General features: G+C 51.9%; 1 protein-coding gene across 3 annotated transcripts in view; it reads left to right on the forward strand.

Annotated features, from left to right (window-relative positions):
• Window positions 1–4,576: 4,576 nt before the first annotated feature.
• The window catches only part of ACTN1 (actinin alpha 1), a 91,707-nt gene continuing 75,017 nt past the window's right edge, over window positions 4,577–21,266 (forward strand). Inside the window, exon 1 of one of the 3 annotated variants that reach the window (XM_010962305.3) lies at window positions 4,577–5,002. In XM_010962305.3, coding sequence (XP_010960607.1) covers window positions 4,898–5,002 — 105 coding nt within the window. In that variant the 5' untranslated portion in view covers window positions 4,577–4,897. The remainder of the gene's footprint in view (window positions 5,003–21,266) is intronic. The other 2 variants (XM_010962306.3, XM_010962307.3) reach the window with 2 other exon arrangements.

Consider the following 21,266-nt stretch of genomic DNA (forward strand, 5'->3'; position numbering starts at 1 on the left):
GAGACCTCTGCTCACAGTCTTGGTTCCTTTGCCATCACATCCAGAGAAATCCAAAGGGTGGATGGAAAAGGGATAAGAAAGGCTGAGCCTCTGGGAAGAAAGGAGTCAGGGCTCTTTCCGAGATGAACCCTCCCTTTTTCCTTTATGATCTTTCCTCACTCCACTTGGGCTGCCCATGTGACCCGGTGTTATTTTTTTTTTTTTTTTTGTAAAGGAGCTGTTTCTCTTAAACTTTTGATTGAAAAGTCTTAATGGATCTGCTCCAATGCAAAGTAAAACAAAACAGCTCCCACCAGGGGCCAAACAGCCTCCTCAAACAAGTGTTCATGGACTATTTACTGAGCATCTACTAACTGTTCCAAGAGCTACAGGACCACATCTTTCTTGTTTGCTCTTGCATCTTTACTCTCCAGTACAGCGCTGTGCAGAGAGCAGTTGCTTGGTAAGTATTTGTTGAATGAATGAACGCATGAAATTTGGGAGAGTTAATAAAATATGCATGTCATCATCCCTCATCACAAGCAGCTAATAAACTGAGACTCAATCATTGTTATCAATGGCAGCAGGAATAGGAGTTATTTATTCAAATGATTAACAAGCATATGAACAAATTAAACCCATAGAAAGAAAACACTACTCACGTAGCTTAATGGCTAACATTAGAAAAACAATTTTTAAATAATACCAAGTGGTGGGAAAAATTTTTTAGTAATACCAAGCAATTGAAATTCTCATGCCCTGTTGCTTGGAGAGTAAATTGTTATAGCTAATTTGAAAAATTGTTTGGCAACATCTGCTAAAATGAAATATATACCTACTTTACGGTGCAACAATTCCATTCCTAGGTGTGTGTGTGTATATATATATATGTATGAGAAATTAATGCATATATTCACCAAAAACAGACATAAAAATATGAAACTATTCATAGCAGCTTTATTTGTAGTAGTTCCAAACTGGAGATGATGCAAATGTATGGATAGGAGGGTGGACACTTTACTTAGGATGTACTTACACAATGGAATACTACACAGGGGGCAAAAACCCAAACCAAAAAACAAAAAAAGCAACTACTGCTACAAGGCACAACATAAACGAATCTCACAGACATGAAACTGAGTGAAAAATCCAGAAACCTAAGTGTGCATACTGGATGATTCCAAAGACAACTTATTAGGCCTTCCTTTCCAGGCTTTTCTGCTACATCTGATGTTGCTGACTCCCCTCACTTTGAAGCTTCACTCTTTGGATTTTCATGACACCGTGTTGTCCAGACAGCCTGCATTCCTGCAGATCATTTCCTGTCTGTCTCCCTCCCCCAGGGGTTCCTGCTTTGTACACTCCCTTCTAAGTGCCGCTCTTCCGGTTTCTGCTGGGTGCTCTTCTCATCTCCACTCAGGTATTCTCCCTGGAGTGTCTCATGCTGTCCATACTATCTTTAGTCAGATGACTCTCAGATGCTGTTTCCCCTCAGTTCAAGGCTATGCTGTCAGCTGCTTGCTAGACAGCTGAATCTGGACATTCTCAGAGACTTCTGGCTCAGTAGGTTCAAACTCAATCCATGATTCTGCTCCCAAACCTGAAATTCTTTATCTCAATTGATTGTACTTCCACCATTCACCCAATCCTCTAAACTAGAGCCCTGTGGTGAAAACAGTGGTTATTAACCTAGGTGTGCTAGATGGGTTGAGCTGGCTCATTTTTTGTTATAGGGAGACTGTCCTGTTCATTGTCCGATATTTAACAGTATTCCTGGCCTCTATCCACTGCATGCTAATAGTAACCCACCAGTTGTGGCAACCAAAATGTCTCCAGACATTGCTGAATATCATGTGTATGTGTGCGTGTGTAACTATCCCAGGTTGAGAGCCACTGGGTTAAAAGCACAGGTTTAGGAGTTTTATATATATATACACCTGTGTAACTTTGGACTAGTTAGCTACCTCTTTAAGAATTAACTGGTTTTCTCTGTAAGATGGAGACATTCTCACCTTATAATTGGAGCTAAATAATATAGGTAAAGTGCACGGTCTGTCTCGTTGAACATTGTTGAGAGCAACAAAAACTCTCCCTCATATCCAAACTCCCAGGCCTCTTAGTTTTCTCTGCTAAGTATGTTTTATCTATCCATCCACTCTTCTCCATTTGCCAGAGACTCAGTGTTTATGTCCCCCGACTCCCAAATTCAGATGTTGAAATGCTAACCCCCAATGTGATGGTATGAGGAGGCCATTCACTCATGAGGGCAGAGCCCTCACGAATGGGATTAGTGCCCTTATAAAAGAGACCGCAGAGAGCTCCTTGCCCCTTCCACCATGTGAGGGCACAATGGGAAGATGGCTGATTTTGAACCAGGAACTATGCTTTCACCAGACACCAAATCTGACTTTGGATTTTCCAGCCACCAGAACTGAGAGAAATAAATGGCCTTGTTTAAACCATGCCATCTATAGTATTCTGTTACAGCAGCCCAAACGGACTAAGACACCATTCCTATCTGGATTATTGCAACTCCTTGGCAACTGGTTGTCACAACTTCCAGCCAGTGTTGCTCCCCTCACATCCACACTTCACATGGCACAGGCCTGGCTGCTGCCCATCTCTCCAGCCCCATCTCTTGTCCCACCTGGCCTTGAATTTCTAGTCTCATCATGTTGAAATGCTAGGCATTCCTTTTATACCATGCAGTTTCCTGCCCCCGTGTATTAGCTCACACTATTCCTTCTGCCTGGAATAACCTCCCACACTTCTCTTTGTCTGACTGACTCTTGTTCTTTAAGGCTCACTTGAATTTCACCTCCTCCAAAAAGTTACACCTGGAGCCTCCTTTCCTATATTGAGCTCAAAGCTCAACCTCTGTACCCCCACAGTCCCCTGGCCAGATCCATCTCCTTGCAGTATATTTTTGTTTCTGTGTCTGTCTCTGCTGAGCTGCATGGGGGCAGGGAGTGTGTTCTTTTTCATCTCTGTATACATAACATCTAGCACAGCCCCTGACACACGGATGGAACTCAGCAAATATTTATTGAGTGAATGAATGGCTACAGCACCATCATTACCCTCTACGTCAGGTTTAGAGCCATGGTTTAGAAGTGGATATAAAATAGTCCATAAATCTGCTGTCTCCGTGGCTCAGAAGCATTGCTTCCTCAGCCAGGGACTTATGGCAGGCACAGTGCTGACCGATGACACTTGCATAAACGTGCGAGGTTGACTAATGATGCTGGCAACAACAGCACCACCCATATCTGCTTACAACAGCAGCGGCTGGCTCCTGAGAGTCACGGGCACTTTCACCTTCGCTATCTGTGGCCTTAAAGGTATATGAATTCATGGCCCTTTCCAACTCCTTCACTCATCTCTGGACAGACATACTGGAATGTTTTCCAGTAGTCTCAGCCATTCCTCAGGGCCACAAATACAGAGTAAGCACGACTCTGTGCATAACCTACTGGAGGTCTTCTTGCTACTGTTCTTCCGTCCAGGACCCCTCAGAAGAGCCCACTAGGATGTGAGGCCTGCCTCTTCCTGGTGTCTGTCACTGCTGCAGTGGAGTGTGTAGGCTCTCCTCTTACTAGGCCTGAGGATGGAAGCCCAGGCAGGCACCAAGAAGTTAAGGTGTTTCTGCAATTTTGCCCTCCTTTCTCCTCCAGTAACAATAAGGCTTTGTTTGTCAGGCATAAGGTTACAAGGTTGGCCTGTGGAGTCCTGAGAACCCGATAAATCCCTTTTCAAGCTCAACTTTTTGAACCTCGGTTTCCCTAATTGTCAGGAGTGTGCGTCAGGGGGTGTGGAGTAGGTAGATACTCAGAGTCATCAGGATGCTGCCCAGGTGTGTATATATAAGGAGAGCTCTGGACCTGCCAGCCCACGGGGATCCCCAGGCTGAGCGACGTAGCCACCACCCGGGAAGCCCCAGGGCGTAGCAGTCTCCTGAGTCCAAGGGTGGGCCACCAAAGGACCCCGCAGGGAGGCGGGAAAGCAGTGTGGCCTCTCAGCGCCTTTGGATGGCAAGAAAGCTGGCTGCGGGAGGGCAGGGGTCTGCCAGGTCGCGCCGGGCAGGGCGGGGAGGCAGAATCAGGAAATTCCTTTCCAGTCCGGCATTCCCCGCCCCCCTTCCATGGGTGCCGATCTCTCTGGACCCTGGGAAAGAGAAAATGAAATGCTTTTCGGGTCCTCGCGTCCCTTCTCCAGCCCCCTGGCCGTCTGGGGTTTGGAGCGCCTGTGGGAGCGCAGGACGCTGGCGCGCTGGAGTTAGGGGCCTTCTTGCGGTCAGGGAGCGTGTCCAATCCTCGGCAGCTCCTGGTGCTTCTAAGCGCGCTGCCGCTCGGTCCCCGAGCTCGGGAAGCCGTCCCCCGGCTTCGGTCCCGTTCAGCTTAAGCTGGTGTCACATGAGCCGCGAGGGAGTGGGAACCCAGGGAATGGGCGGGGGCGTGCGCCGCGGGAGGGAGCCGCCCAGTCCACCTATATGCGCCGCGGCCGGGCTGACGGATGCCAGGAATTCCCAATGAGAGGCGATGGGGGGAAGTTTGGGCAACTCGGCCTGGCCAATGGAGAACCTTGGGAGGGCTCTGCCCCTTCCCCTCGCCCCCGCCCGCCTCGGCTCCCGCAGCGCGAGTGTGTCCGCCTCGCTCAGTGTGCGTGGAGATTGGGTCCGAGTGCCGGCGCCAGGCAGGCAGTTCGCGAGCTCCAGCCGCCGCCACCGCCACCGCCGCCGCTCCGAGCAGCAGCCTTTGCTAGCAGCGCCGCGGCGGAACCGGGCGCAGGGGAGCTAGCCCGGCCCCGCCAGCCCAGCCCAGCCCAGCCCGTCCCGACTCCCTCCCTATACCCGAGCAGCAGCCGCCGCCAGGAGAGAAGGTGGAGGAAGAAATCCAGCCCTTAGCACGCGCGCAACATCATGGACCATTATGATTCCCAGCAAACCAACGACTACATGCAGCCCGAAGAGGACTGGGATCGAGACCTACTCCTAGACCCAGCTTGGGAGAAGCAGCAGAGAAAGGTCAGCAATCTCCCCAGCCTGCCGCAGCCCCCCGCTCTGGGCCGCTCCGCCTGCCGGGCTCCGGGCTACGGGCTCCGGGCTCCGGGCTCCCGGCTCCCGGCTCCCGGTTGCGAACCGGCTCCAGGCACGCACGAGCAGGGGCGGGAGATGCGCCGCCGCAGCGAGGTGGGGTGTTGGGTTACAGGCGCGGGGCGGAAGCGGGAGCGTCCTGGCCCCAGAGCCCGCGAACGCGGAGGCTGAGCGCGGGGAGGTGGGGCCGCTGGCGAGCAGGTCGTCTTGGGGCGGTCGATCCAGGCCACCCGGCTGCAGCCGCACCAGCCCCGCGCGGGCAGGGCGCGGGGGCGGTGCTCAGGAGGCTGGGGCTCAGCCCCCGGCTCGGTGGCTGATAGCTCCGGATCGATTTTCCCTTCCCTTCCCCGCCCCCTGACCGCCTTTCCATATGGCGTGCGGTGGCAGCGCGCTTCTTGGGCCACCCTAGTCTTGGTACCTGGAGAGGACAAGCTGCAGGGGTCCTCCCAGCCCCAACCCACAGGCCGAAGGAAAAGCGGAGGCCAGCACGTTTGGCAGCCGCCTCCGGGTCTGCCTGGAGGTGGACTTGCTGGAGTCAGGTTGGGGCCGAGAGAACCTGGGAGCAAACGCTAGCTCCCCAGAGGGCCGTGTGGGGGCGGGGTCAGGACGGCAAACCGTTTATTGCCTAACTCAGTGGTTGGTAGCTGCGAGCCGTGATGGGCTAGCGTCTGCGTCCTGCCGCTCCCACCCCAGCTCGTTCCTGAGAGAAGGCGAATTGGGGCAACTTGATCTGAGTTGAGCGGCCCCAGGGCAAGGCATTGTCTCTGGAGATACTTGGGGTCAGTCATTGGGGCTCCATGCTTAGCCACCGAAGCGCGCGTCCCAGGCGCTGTGTGCCGGGTGCACGCTCCGCCACGAGCCCTGGGCTCGGAGCTGGCGACAGGACCCGGGCACAGTGGCCGGTGGCAGGAAGAGGTCAGAAACCACTCTTGTCGGAGGTGGTGGGGGAGGGCGCCCCAACCCTGCCTCTGCTTCCTGCCTGCTCGGTGAGCTCTTGCCCCAGGCGGCCACGTACCCTGAACACCCCCTTCTCCCGCCCTCCCCGCTGCCCGCTCCCATCCGGTCCCTCCTTACCACCCCTCCACCCCCACCCGCATGCTGATCTGGGAATGGGGGGACAGGATGGCGCGTCCCTCTGGATAGTGCGGTTAGGGCTGGGCTTGAGGGAGAACGCTCATGTCCAAAAATGGTAACATTCATTCCCTTTTTTAAACTTAAAAGGGGGGGGGGAGTTTAGGGAGCCGACTGAAGTTTTTTTTTTTTTCAGCCAAAGGCATCCTGTATTAGCTCACTCAGGAATCCTAAGCCCTGAAACGGCGCCCTTTTACTCACTTCATCAGACAAGCAGAGGTAATTTAAAACACACGCACCAAGGGCTTCCCAAAGCCCCAGGGTCTTGGCTTCTGCTGGGCCCAGCCCTGTACCGCCGGTTCTGAAGGTTCCCCGGGCTTTGAGCTGACTTCTTTGCAATGTGGCAGTTGCTTAAACACCCCTCCCCCTCTTCCTGTTGGCCCCTCAGGGAGAGCTCGGGGAGAGGTGAGTCCCTCTCTCACCCAGATTATCTCCTGGGTCATTTGGGCTGTTGGTGGAGCTGAGAATGAAGTGAGTCATTTGGCGATTCCCATGGGGGCTGGGATGGGGTGTCTTTTTTTTTTTTTTTTTTTTTTTCAGTATACAGCCTTGAGAATAGATTTTAAATGGGACTGGAGGGGTGGGATTAGAATGAGTGAATATCTTGGATCTTCTGTGTGGAGTAGAAGAGGAGAAATTCCTGTTTGCCTCGCACTTACTGTGTGCCTGTTGGGGCAGTGGTGACAGGACTGCCTTAGAATTAGGAATTAGGTTCTTTTAAGGACTGTGGGACTAAGCACTGGGCACTGGACCTGCACACAGTGTTCAGTATTTTCAAATGAATAAATGAATATGTTAAAAGCAGTGGGGAGAAAAATTATAGTCTCTCTCTACACACACACACACACACACTCACTCACACTCATAAAACTCTGACCTGGGTGGTGGTGGGTGTGCACTAGGCCTCTGGGCAGCCAGGTGGGAACAGAGTCATCTGGGAAACTTGGTTATCTTGGGAAAAATTCAGCAGTTCCAAGAACTGGCATTTGCTGATGAGTGCTGAGCACTGTTCTAATATCGTCACATATATTGTTTCAGTTGTCACTCTGGGCAGCTTTGTGAGCCTCATCCACAGGAGGATGAGGAAATGAGGGGCATAGAGGGAAGTAACCAGCCCAGAGTCCCTACTGGTGCATGGTGGGGCTGGGATGCAGCCATGTTTGGGGCAGGCAGCTTCCCCTCACTTGTTCTTCATTGGAGAGGGAGGCTGGAAAGCTGGCCCTGGCATCCTGAGCCTGCAAAGATCGCTGGAGCAATGGGAGCCAACACCTGCTTTGGTGGGGTTGATGGAGAAGGGTATAGGGCACAAGCTCTGGGCCTGATTGGGAACATCTGGACCAGTTTTTTGTTTATTCCCCCTGCTGTTAGTTCTCTGTTCTCTCTCAGGTTCTGTGAATTTCACCTAGTTCTCAGCACGGTGGTGGGGATATAAAGTGGTCTTATGTGTGGAAGATCCAACTTAAAAGTAACTTGGTGCCTTTTACACCCTCTCTGCTGACTGTGGGAGGTGAGGGTTGAGTAGGACCAGAGCTGACAGCTGGACAGAGGCTGACCATTCCAGTTGGAGGCAGGAGAGTGTGGGTTGGGGAGGGGAGGAGGACACAGTGCAGTGGGATACAAAGGCCACTGGATGGGAGGCACAAGACCCTCCTTTTAGTCCTGCTACAACCAGGACTATGTGTGAGATCTCGGGCAAGTCATTTCACTTCTCTGGGCTTTTATTAGATCCTTCAACAAATGATCTTGGAATGCCTACCCTGTGCCAGGCCCAGTTCCAGGTCCTGAGAATAGAGCGCCGAACTAGACAGATGAGGTCCCTGTCCTTGTGGTGCTTCCGTTCTGACCATGTGCCTGGCCTACTCAACTCCCTGGGGCTCTTACAGGCATCAGGTTAAATGACGAGGTTGGAAGTAATTCTTGGGCAAACGGTAAAGCCTGATGCAGGTAGAAGTCTGTGCAGGCAGCAGGCATGACTCAAGAACCTGCCTTGGGTTGGCCACAGCTTGTCCCTTCAAAGAATGCTTCTGTGCAGAGTTCATCATGCCAGACTCTGCCTCCAGACACAAAATGTGGTAGATTGGGGAGTTTACTGGCTTTCACAATCTTCCTGATCTTGGAGGCTGAGCGCCAAAGCCACCTTTTTTAGGGGCCCCATGTCTGAATGTCCACCTTTTGGGGATGAATATAGTCCCCACTTTATTCCCTCACGTGGATCTCGCCCACGTCCTCACGCCTGTGCCAGGGTCAGGCAGGCTGGAGAGAGCATAGATTTTGAGTAGCATCCCAGCTCTGCACTTTTAGGCTTGTGGCCATGGGCAAGTTACTTAACCTCTCTCAACCTCCAATTCCTTATTTATAAAAAGGAGCTAATACCCGCCCTGCTGGGTTGACAGCAGAGGATATATAAAATGGCAGCTTCTGCTGTTCAGTTGTATTCTCTCTCTTCCCTCTTAAATCCTGGAGGCTCTGGCTTAATGTGTATTCCCATGGATGCCAGTCTTGGGGTATTTTTCTTACATGTAAGACCTTAATTATTATTTGTTGAGCTAATGGATGTTCAGATGGAGAGGAAGCCCTGGCAGGTGAAAGAAGGTGGTTGTAAATAGGCCCAGATCCTGATTCTGTACCCACGTCAAGCCACGTTGTCAAGGGAGGTTGCATGAAGAGAGGCCGCTTTGTTTACACTTGCTTCTGGATTGCATGACCATCGTTGTAGGAGCTACCAAGGCCAGGGATCCCGGTGGAGGGCTGCAAAGAGGGGAGGGTCTGCTGTAGGTGGGTTTACGTGGGGAGGAGCAGGATGTCTGCCTGCCCTGAAGGCAGGAGGTTAGGACTCCAAAAGCTAGAGTGATACCTGCTGAAAATAAAGCCCGAGAGAGGAGAGAACTGGCTCTGGTCTCCATCCTCATACCCCTACTGTTCTTCACTCCTTCCTGCGTCACTCCGTGCCGGTGCCCGTAGGGGCAGAGACCCAGCCTGTCCTCTTTGCTGAATCCCTAGAGCCTAGCCCAGAGTCAGGCCTGTTGTACATGGTCCAGGAACGATGCTGATTAGCTGGATAAATGGCATCATGCGTGCATGGCTCCCAACTCCAGGCCAGGAGGGATAGGGATGAAATGCTGAAATAGCTGAGTGGGGGTTTAAACCAAGTAATGTATGTAGGGAATTTAGCATAGAACTGAGCATATAGTGATTGCTCCGTAAACGTTCACTATTTTGAGGAGTGGTTATGGCCTTTACCCATGATGCTTTGCAGTAAGATGTAGTATATAAATCCATCTCAGAAGGAAGCAAGCTTGCCTAGGAGTTGTATTGTCCTTGACCTTTGACCCTGAAGTTAGCTCTCATTCAGTGTCACCTAACCTCTGATTTCTCAGTCCCTTTACCTATAGAATGGTATAGAATCGCTTGCCTACCCTTTCCCTACTTCCTGGGCATCCAGGATGAAGAGCAGAATGTTGAAGTGCTTAAAAACTTTGTCAGCTTGTTGTAATACAGGTAAAGTGACTTTGGGAGTGTGGATTTCCTCTAAAAGAGACAACCGGGAGTGTCTTCAGGCTCCTCTGATAATTAGCTGAGACTATTCTTTGGGCCCTGCTCCCACCCCCTGCAGCTTACCCCAGCACTGTTTTGCTCCAGCACCTGTTGCAGCCGCTTCAGGTCTAAAACCTGACCCACGTGGGTTCACTGAGCGCAGGTGCCCCACTGGTTGGGAAGTGATTGACAGAGCCTGGAGGAGAGATGGACAGGGCCTGGAGCATCAGGGCTGTGGAGGCCAGCTGGCCCCAGACCAGTCTGCCACCTGGGCAGATGCCCCTGAGAGGGCCTGGAGCACAGGGAGAACCAGACTTTCCAGTTTTGAGGAATGTTGAGACCTTGAGGGGCTGCTGGTCACTGGAGATGGGCTTGTAGAAGTAAGAGGCCTGCAGGCTCCAGCCCTTTAGAAAGGAAAAGGAGGAAACTCATTTCCTGAAGTCTGACTTCTTAAGCGGGGCTGCCAAGATTGTGCTCAGTGGGGCGGGGCTGGGAGAGGCCCTCATCCCTGGGCCCTTCCTTGCAGGGCCGTTCTGAATGTGAGGTCAAACCAAATGGGCGTCCTCTAGTTTGGGGTTTGTGGTTGGGATTTGGGCCTCCTCTTTCCAGCTTTTCGAGGAAGGCCTGGAGCTGGGTGCCTGGCCAGTGGCCACAAATCATAAACCTGGCTTGAGGACTTGTCATGTGAGACCTGGTGCCTCCTGTGGATTAGAGCCAGGGTAGGGCAGCCTGAGCCATGACCCAGTCACAGACCTCCTACTTTGTGTCTCTAGGGAAGGGCCGGTGTCTCTGCTCCTCCTCCTACTCTCTTAATAGTGTGAGAACATCTGTAATTTCTCCTTGTGGAGTCAGTGAGTGCAGATCGAACCCCTGTGAGGTAGCAGGTGCTCCATCCGGTGGGGTTGTGGAAATCACATTTTAGGTGCAGAAGGAACCAGAAAGACACTGAAAATCATACCAGGCCACGCCAATCACAGCCAGAGGCGTGGCCTTGGCCACTGGAGGTGATGGGGAAGGTGAAGAGCTGGTGCAGCTGAGCTGCATCTCAGAGGACAGGCAGGATTCAAAGGTTCTGCTGGGAAGCCTCTCTTCTCTCCCAACAGTTAGGGGTGTGTGTGTAAAGGAGGGTAAGACAGTGGGGGAGAGGGGAGACGACTGGAAGGAGCCAGGGGTGGCAGTGAGTCATCTTTGCAGGGCCTCCCACAGGCTGGGGAACACTCTCCCATTGTTCTTGCTCATGGTCCTCTTTCCCATTCTCTCTGTCCCTCCCGGAGCTGACCTCTCACCTTTCTGAGAGGCCAGGATGTTTGCACAGCTCACAGGTTGGGCTCTGGAGCCCCACACCTCTGTGCAGGTGTTACTGGGACTGTCCCAGCCCATTAATGCCACCTGAGCTGCCCCCATGTGTGACTTGCCCAAAGCTTTCCTGGGACCTGGTGTGTGGCCAAGGGCTGTGGTCACCGGGCACTTTCCCACAGGCCCTGCTTTTATACCCTTTGAGTGTGGGCAGTGGGCCTGCATCTCTGTAGCTCTGTGTGAGCTGGGCTGAGTTACCAGGGAAACTGGAGGAGACCACCAGCTGGAGACGGTTTGGACAGTCCAGTCTGCCGCTCCCTAGAGGGGTCCTGGCTAAGAGGTGGCAGGCAGAGGAACCCCCTTAGCCTGGTTCCTTAGTCCCGGTCAGACTGGATCACCCTGCTGACTAGCAGTTCAGCCCAGGGTTCTGTCTGCATGAGCCAAGGCACAGTGTCCTGCTGCCCAAACCTGGTGGAGGCAAGACACCCTGGGAATGGCAGGGACAGGAAACCTGGTGAAACAGGGCTCAGAGCCACCCTGGAAGCCCACCTTCCTCTTCACACACGGCCAAGATTGCTCACTGATTCTCAGGCTGATCACCAAGTCTGGGAATCCTTCCTTCTCAACAGGTAGCAGGTAACGGTGGGGAGTGGGCTGATCTGGAACACTCTTAATTGTCTTTCCTGTCCTTCCTTCTCCCCTACCCTCATTGTGTCCTGGCTGGGGATTAGCTGCCAAGATCTCGCTTGTGTGAGGCACCGTGTGAGTTCCATGTAGTGACGCTTTGGCCTCAAAGCCACGTGGTCAACAGCCATGAGCCCCACCTGCCCCTTCCTTGTGCCCCATTCAGCCACTCCGAAGGGCACCATTGCTTGTAGAGGGGATGGATGGGGGTGGCCAGGCCTTAGTCCAGCTCCAGCCCCTCCCAGACAGATGAGCAAAGACTGTGGACATCTCCAGTGAGCCTGAGACCAGAGCCAGGAACAGGACTGGATTTTTTTTTAAGTTAAAGAAATTCTTTTTCTTATAGGAGTCACAGTGGCTCACCCTTTCCAAGCATGCTAAGAATCAGGCCATGTGCTAATGACTCCATGGGCATGAACACATCTCATCCTGTGAGGGGGGACTACTGTCAGCCCGTTTTACAGATGAGAGAACTGGCCCGGAACAGTCACATAACTGTTCCAATATCATACAGCCAGCAAGAGGTAGAGCTGGGATCCGAAGCCTGGCCGAGTGGCTCTGGTGTTTGCCTCCTCACCACTTTGCTCTGCTGCTTATGAAGCAGATGCTTGTGTATCTCGGAACGTTTAACCAAAGACAAACATATGCAAAACAAAACCCAGTGATGGAAACATTCTGGAATTACATAGTGGTGGTGGCGGTTGCATAACCTTGTGAACATACTAAAAACCACTGAATTGTAGGCTTTAGATGGGTGACTTTGATGGTATAAGAATTAGATGACAATTTAAAAAAAAAAACCAAAATGCTAGGTACCATAAGAAGAGAATGACAGTTGCCTGTGGTCCCACCTCCCAGCAGTGAGCGCCCTCCCTGATGCTCCCTCCATCCCGCCCCTCTTCCTCTCACTTGTGAGTCCACCTTTTCCCTCTTGCTCACTGTTTACTCTAAGGTCAGGGATCCAGGTTCACGGTGAGTGAGTGGGAGGACAGAAGAGGAAAATAATTAAGAAGGGTGGCTTTCATAAAAAGTGTGATGTGGTCCTTTTCTTGGTAACTGCTTAGGAATAGATCACAGATAAGCACAGGCAGACAGAAGGCTGAGCTGGGGGAGGAGGGGTGGCCTTCCTCAATTCTCCAAGGCTGAGTCCCACTGGACCTGCATCTAGAAACCTTGTTGGCCTGTGATTGCTCCTCCTCTTCTGCCATCCCCAGGGTTAATAGGGTGAGTCCAAGTGGGACAGCTTTCCCCATGGGGAGGGGAGGGCAGGGCCAGTGTCCTCCCCCAGGAGGCATCTGCCCATTCTCAGAGGTTGCTTAGCAATAGTGGGAATAGGTGACAGCCCACTACAGAGGTGGGAGGAGAATAAAAGGCAGCCGGGGATGGAACTCCGGAGTAGATGCAGAGGATGCTGTTACCCTGGAAACTGCCTGCTTGGTCCTTGGCTACTTTTGGGCTGGGATCCACTCTTCATTACGAGGCTGTGGGTCCTCTTCAGGCCTGTCACCCACAGGGTTGTGGGCAGGGGGAAGTAGCGAAACCCCTCTTGCACATGACCTCTGGTGGATGTGTTCTGTGTGGCCTCATTTAACATTCACAACAGCCTTGTAAGGCATGTGGGATGATCACACTTGATAGATGAAGATCCTGAGCTTGGAAGTATGAAATAACAGGCTCACAGTGAGAAGCGGCTGGGAATGAAGGTGCTGGTAACCTTAAAGACAGCCTTTCATTTTGGTTTAAAGCCTTTCACATGCCCAAGATCTGGGAGGTAACGTAAACAATGTCCACCTCGGGGAGAGGGAAGGAAGATGAGAGAAGGAAGGCTGGAAAGGGGGGTTGTCTGCTCTATATCCAACAACTAACCAACCAATATTTATTAAGAATGTCTCCATTCTCCAAATAAGTAAGAAAAAAAACCTGATAGTTTACTGACTGAAAGTTGCATGGTTTAGATTATCTCCAATATGTCAAAAAAAAAAAAGAAAAAAAAAAACCCTTTGAGAAAGGTACTGTTATTTCCCTGGTTACAAATAGGCTGATCAAAGCTCAGAGAGATTAAGTCACTTGCTCAAGATTGATCAGCTAATAAGGCATGTTATGCATGAACCCAGTCAGACTGGCCTCAGAACTCGACCCTTAACCAGAAGTACAGACACACCCTTTGCTCTTTTGGAGTTTCTGTTTTAATTGAGACAAGTCTTATTTATATAAAAATGAAATAATAAGGATCAACCCAAGATGGAATATAATCAAGTACTCATTATTTGGTTCATGATTTTTAACATTTATTCTTTTACGTGTGGTTTTCTCTCTGTTCATCATGATGAACAGACTTGTGAGGTCTTATCCCCATTTTATAGGCAGGGCAAGTAAGGCTCAGAAAGGTGGGGTGATTTTCCCAGGGTCTCTCTTGCAGCCTGAATAGAGAAGAATTGGTTTTGAGTCCAGGTCTTTGAGTAGAGGGTCTGTGAAGCTTAAGGGGTGGGCACGGGCCTTTCTGAAGTTCCTTTTGGTTGAAAAGGTAGTGGAGGATTCTAGTTGCATTTCTGCACACTTTTCAGTAGAAGGAGTAACTGTCAGGAATGGACTCAGGTCCCCCGTGGCCTCTCCTGGAGCTGACCCCGGCTTTTGGGGACTGGCTTCCCTGCTCCAAGATTCAAGCACGCCCCCTCCTTCTCTGCTGCATTGCTTCCTTCAGCTTCACCTGCTGCTCCTGCTGGTCCCTTTGTTTGGTCACCAGGGGAACCAGCACCCTTTGAACCAGGTGGCTGAGGCTCAGTGTTTATTTTGGTCTTAGAAGCCTGTGTATGTGAAACACAAAGGTGGAAGTTCTGGTTGGAGCCTTGAGGCCGTTAAGGAAGTTGGTGAGAGAAAATCTGGGAGCTTAGGTTGGGGTAAGCTGTTTTGGCTTTCAGTGCTCTGGGCCAGGCCGGAGGACAGCACGGAGAAGGACAATGCCCTTTGTGCCTCCTGGCTCTGAACCTCTCCGCCAACGGTCTACATCAAAGGCATCATGGTTCAGCTGAGGGCAGAAAAGTGATCACTGGGGGAAGGGAGCCTTTCTGACAGGCTGCTGCCTACTCTCTACCTTGATTGTCCTGCTCTGTAGGGGGTTGGTACTGTGGGGCTGTTCAGAGTGGAGTTGCAGCCCTGTGATTTGAGGCCAGGGCTTACAGGGGAGTGTTTTTATGGGCCTGAAGATTTATTTTTTAAAAGCCATCTGCAAAGCTGATTATAACCGATGGGAGCAGAACGGAGTGGTGCTGGGCTCCATTTCCAAATCATCTGTAGGTGAAATGACAGCAGGGAGGGAGTGGCAAGGTGGGTGGCCTCCTTCAGGCGGGTTTCCTAGTGGAACTTGGCTTTCCATCTTGAAAGAGAGGTGGCAAGTCCTGCATGTGGGCAGGAGGGGACTTGTTACAGTCAGACCCTGTCTTTGCTCCTTATGTCCCAAGTGGAAAGGTCCACATGTCATAGCCTGTGGTTTGGAGATGGAGAGAGAAGTAGGGCTTTTAATTTTTCTAAGTCCTAACACCAAGAAATGGAATCCCTATGTCCCGCATTGTGAGGGTCTTGTGGGGGCAAGGGCAGTGGCTTTGAGGTCCTGTGTCTGTCTTGATCTCCAGGTCTGTGGATGAGTGAGTGAGTGAGTGAGTGAGTGAGTGAGTGAGTGAGTGTGTGTGTGTGTGTGTGTGTGTGTGTGTGTGTGTGTGTGTGTGTGTGTGTGTGTGTGTGTCTGGCTCTAAGAAGCCCCTCTGTTGTTTTTGGCCACCGCCTTAACTCTGGCAGGGGAGTGGCTCCCTTTCAAACACAGCAGACATCCTCCAGATAATACATAATGGCACTTTCCAGTAGAGTTCCCGATACTTCAGAAAGGCCTTTCTTTCCAGGAATCCAAAGTGCTTTTCCAGACTTGGCCCTGGGAGCTGGGAGATGGAGGAGGCGGCTCAGGAATCCTGCTTTTCCCCGGAGCAGGGGGAGCAGGGGAGGCAGGGCCAGACCCTTGGTTTCCTGCCCTTCATCCTGGATGCTGGCGGGGGCTGTTTGGAGGTATCTTCGTGTGCATGAAGTCTGAGGCCTCTCATTAGAAACCTGGATGATTTTCTAAACTCTAACCCCAATGAAAGCCACTTACTATATTTTTTTAAGTTAAGCAGTGGTAAATTTAGAGGTTCATTGTCCACAATCAGTTTTAAAAATTAAGGAATTCCACACTGAGGTCTTAGTTCAGTGGGTTGGTCTGGAACCTTCTCAGTGGGCTTCTTGGCACAGGCAGTGAGGCCACACTGGGGCCCATGGGTGCCCGGTTAGAGGACCTGCCCCTGATTCCCTTTCCACAAAGCTGCTGGTTCAGGACAAGGCCAACTTAGGCCCACCTTGTGGTCCAGGGAATATGTCTGGGAAGGCAGAGCTGAGCATCCACCTCCCTCTGCACCCCTCCTCAATCGTGAACTAACCTGTTGCTGTGCTAGGGGCCAGCCACGTTTCTGAGTGTTTCACAGGTATTACTTCATTTAATTCTCCCAACTCTCCTGTGAGGTGGTTTGACTGGGAGGACAAGCAATTTAGAAAGGCCTGCAAAGGCTCAGGTGGCCACAGCTGTTATTTCTACATTTTCTGCTCTGAGGCCAGCTCACAAAGACCATGAACATTCCAGATTTGAGGCCCCTGGGTCCTTCTCCCCAGCTCCATTCCTATCCCTTAGTGGAACTGACTGCTCTCCAGTTTGGTGTTTTCGTTCCTAAGTGTCTGTTTATGCAGTTCCTGCCTGTGCAGTTGTCTGTGCTTTTGTACCTGTTTAAACCTCACACCGATGGTGCCACACCCAGCGTGTCCCCGTGCACACTGCCCTTTCTGCTCTTACCTCTCCCGTGCCCCTGAGCTGTCAAGACCCACTTGGCAGGAGGCCTGACCCTCCTTTCGTGGATGAGACGGCTGAGGCCTGGAGATGCTGGAGGACTTCGGGGACTTGCCACTTAGGTGTGGCAGGTGGGACCAGAAGCCTGGCTTCCTGCCTTCGCGGGTGGCTCTTTGTGTTCACCTGTTAGTTCAAAGACTCGCTGGTATATGATGAAGGAGAGCGGGAGCAGTCTGTTTCTTTCTTTCCTCCCACATGTGTTTTTGACACCTGGCTCTTGTCCCCTGGGGCACCTGCACCCTTGCCTGCTGCCCTCTTCCTGGGGCTCTGAGAGTCTGGTTCTTAAGGACTCACATCACTTTGCCATTTTTTTTTCCTCCCAGAAGAGAACCCTTCTGCTTTTATTGTTCCTTGATGAAGCAAATATGCAATGGCAGAGTTACTGTGAATTTGGGAATGCTTTTAAGTGAATTTGTGCTTTATGTCTCACAGTGGCTTCTTGGAACATTTGGAAGTTAGTCATCCTGGCGTGAAGAGTTTTGGAAGAGGCCAGAGCTGGGGAGCCAAGGCTGAGCCCCTGTTGGCTGGTCCCAGGGGCAGCCAGTGGGATTCCAGTTGTGTCTCCCTGTCCCCGCCTGGTTTCCTAGCTCTGGCCCTTTCTTCCTTCTCCCATGGCTCTGGGCCACTCAGGCCTTGCCTCACTCACTTAGCGCCTGGGGAGAGGATGGGCTGGAGGGAGAGCTGGAAAGGACAGACGTGTTGGCAGCCTCTTGGCAGCGCTCATCACAGTTGCTTTGGGTACTCTTGTGAAACTCTTGGCTCTGAGGACATTTGGAGGGTTCTCAGGGGATGTCACTGATCTGTGACTGACTTGGGACTCCTTGGGTGGTTAAAGGTGGGTTTGTGGGGGTCTCTTGGGGCCTCCTAGGAAGGGGTCCTTTATCTGGGGCTCCTGAAGGCTGTACCACTGGGATCCAGACGTACTCATGCCACCTCATCCCAGAGCCTTGAAGCCTGGAAGGATTGGGGTGGTCTGTGGATTAGAACAGTGGTTCTCAAACTTGAATATGCATCAGAATCAGCTGGAGGACTTGTTAAAACACAGATTGCAGGGCCCCATCCTCAGTGTTGGTTGTTCAGTAGGTCTGAGGTGGGGCCTGAGAATGTGCATTTTCAAGTGAGAGGACACTTTAGTTACTCGCAGAGTAGATATAGGCAGGGATGAAGCATTGGGACTGTTTTTGCAATCTACTGTGGAGATCTTGAGCCAGGCTGGCTTTGCTGATAATTTCTACCTAGCACCACCTCTCCCTTCCCCCAGAATAAAAACCACCTTCCTTCTTTCTCTGGGAGGCCCAGGCCTGGGGAGGGAGATGTGCTCCTGCACCCCAAGAAAGGGTGACTCCTGAGGAGTCACCCGCTGACACCTACTAGGTGCTTACCAAGTATTGGCTGAGCAGTGACAGTGGGTGCCTTTGGAGGGGATGTGGTACAGTCCAGCAGGAGACGTCTGGCAGATGCTGAAGGGCTGGGTGGTGACCTTCTGAGTCACCAAGGGTCACTCCAGTGACAGGGTGGAATCCAGGGCCCAGAGCAGGGCCCTGCTGGCCCCCAAGACTCAGAGGTGTGCCCTGGGGTCAGGAGGAGGTTGAGGCTGGGGGAGCTGGCCTTTTGCTCAGGATGGAGTCCTAGCCTGCCCCACTGCTCAGCACCGGCTCCGCGGGTATCCTGTTGCAGGATGGCAGGAGCCAGTGCACGGCCTCCAGCTCCCTATTAGGTAGTCCAGCTGTGTTTCTTCCTCTTTTGGCCAGTGACCCATTTCAGATTCTTCTCCCAAGGTGCTGGCCATGCTGACACGTCCCTCCATTCCCTGCTTTGTTGCATTTGGCTGAGGCCTCTGCTTCAGGGAATCTTAGGGAGTTTCTGGTCCTCTCGTGTGGGTTTGGGGACCTCAAAGGAAGTAAAACCTGGGCCTCAGTTTTCCTTCTCCTTCCAATCCCAAGGCTGCGGGTTCTCTAAAGTAGTGGATGTCAGAGGCCTGCTGTCTTTAGGCCCAGCCCCCTGGGGGTGTGGAACCAGACAGAACCCTGGGCTCTTCAGCTCACCAGGATGTGGGTCTCGCTCACCTTGGTCCACCTGCCTTCTGACCCCTTTCTGTTGGTACCTTGAGGGTATTGGCATTTAGTAGAGGAATAGACTGTCTTTTTTTTTTTTCCACTATTAGGCCAGAGAGCTGCTTGGGAGGACCCTGTCCTCTTTCCTTGGAAGAGGGAGAACGATTTTGCATTCTGTATCAGAGCCACAGGAGACCTGAGGTCTCCTCTGAGAGCTGCCCATGGCCACTGGGCGATGCTGGACAAATCACACCTCATGCTTACCTATACAACTGGAGCTGAGTTATACGATTACAGTGGTGCTCTGTTGTACATGTCTTTTTTTCGATTAAAAACTTTTTTAAAATTGAAGTATAGGCATTACAATGTTACTTTCTGGTGAGCAGCACAGTGATTCAGTTATACACATACATATATTCCTTTTCATATTATTTTTCATTATAGGCTATTACAAGATACTGACTACAGTTCCCTGTGCTGTACAGTAGGACCCTGTTGTTTATGTCGTAAATGTCTTATTTGGATTATCACATGGAGATGCTCTCTAGGGTCTGAATCAATGCCAGTATTCTGTGTTTCTGTCCTCTTTGGTGGGGTTACTCAGCAGTCAAGTATTTCTTGATGTGACCTTGCAATTGATCCCTGGGCTTCCCAGTCAGGCCCTGAAGATAACCTGCTAACACACATCCTCTTATCTTTAGGAGTCTTCTATATCCTCAGCTTTCAGGAATGTGTTCCCACCCTCTTAGAAGGGTGTGGGTGTGGCCAGTGAGTGAGCTTCCCTTGTGGACCCAGAGTGCTCTGTGTCTTGGGCCCTGCACGCACTCTTTTACGCTGGAAACACCTACTTGGGGTGTGGCTGAGTGGGAAGCCTGGTGCTTGGGGAGAGGAAAGTGGGGAGCCTTATTTGGGATTGGTGATGGGTTCTTTAGCTTTGCCATCGAGCCTAGATGCTCCAGGTGTGCTCTGCGGGTAGGGATGCTGGGTGTGTCTCTCAAGGGGTGGGGAGACCATCTCTGCCCACTCAAGGTGGACTGTTCTTAATCAGCCCTTTGTGTAGGCTTGGCTGACCTGGGGCCTGGTGTGAGGGAGGCGGCCTGCCTTTGGGCTCAGTGGATTGGAGAAACTCCTGCTGGAGCCAGGGAGCAAAGGTTTCAGCTTAGAATTTGCCTAAGGGACTGGTTTCAATAGGCAGCCTTGTTTCTCACTTTGTTTACTCCGAGAACCCAACTCTATCCTCTGCCTTGCAGCAGTTTGAAGAAATCAAATAATAGAATTCCTGACCAGAACGGACCCTCCTCCATTAGATGAAGAGACTGAGGTCCATAGTGGTGATCTGACTTGTCCAAGGACATACTGCCATGAGTTCATTCCTTGTGGGGCTGATTTTAATAGAAACTCTTTATTCTAGGCACATATAAACCATCATCCTTGTTGGTAGGCTCCAGAACACCTGCTGTCAGGTGGGTGGGGTGTACCTCTGTGCTCTGAAGACAGACGGAGCTGCTGAGGTTCTGGCTAGTGTGTGGGTTGTCAAGTTCAGGTAAATTTTACACTTTGGCAGCTGTGCTCTGTCAGGTTGGAGGTGGTGATGGACAGACAGGCGGGCCCTTTACACGGCTGTCCTTATGCTCAGATGTGACTGGGACTGGCTTCTGATTTTGCAGTTGAGGAGGGGAGCAGGAAATGAGTCAGAGGGACAAGTGATGGTTATGATGGTGGTGCTAGTGGTCCTGGTCCTGATATTAACACTACCACATGCCCAGTCCTGTGCTAAGCCCATTATATGCATTGCATTAATGAATTGTCATAGCCACCCCATAAAATCTAGGTCCTTCTACATTTTCATCTCGACTTTACAGAATAAGCTGAGCGTTATCAAGACTAAATAATTTGCCCCAACCCACCCCTTCTTGAGTGGGGTTCTGGCCTGTGAACCCAGGGCTGCCTGGCCCGACCCTGTACTCCTAACGTCTGCCCTGGCTGCCTCCTCTCTGCCAGGATGCCCTGCTCAATGGCAAGTTGGCCCTGACCAGAGGAGGGAAGCCCCTCGCTAGAGAAGGAGCTGGGTCTCTACCCTCCCTGGGCCCCAAATACCTCTCTCCTGACATACACATTCCTGCGCATTCCTGAAGAACCAGGAAGTGGCTGTCTCTCTGGTCCCCAACACTGCATGTCCCAGACACTGCATGTCCCAGCGCTGTGTCAGGCAGTGGGGGTGGGGGCTGGCTGTTCAGGGCCAGGTGGGGGCTTTTTATGCCCCCTCCATACCTTTCTTTGTCCGCCTCCTTTCTTCTCCTTGTCTGTTCTCTTTCTCTCCTGCTCTGCAGTGGCACCCCAGGGCACTGGCCAGCCACCCCTGAGGATGGCCTTGTGAGTGAGGCTCTATTAGGCCTCACCTCTGGGGAGTGGTGGCTTTCTTCACCTTCCTGAGGGGCACAGGGAGCTGGTTGCCTTTGCTGGCTGCCCCAGAGAGGGGCACCTTCTTGGCTGCTTCAGGTCTGGGCTGCTCCTGTGTCAGTAATGTGCTCCAGGCCTCTGCCCTCTGAAACAGCTGTGGTAGTGTTTCCCCGTC

The sequence above is a fragment of the Camelus bactrianus genome, chromosome 6 (assembly GCF_048773025.1).
Source record: "Camelus bactrianus isolate YW-2024 breed Bactrian camel chromosome 6, ASM4877302v1, whole genome shotgun sequence".
NCBI classification, from domain to species: domain Eukaryota; kingdom Metazoa; phylum Chordata; class Mammalia; order Artiodactyla; family Camelidae; genus Camelus; species Camelus bactrianus.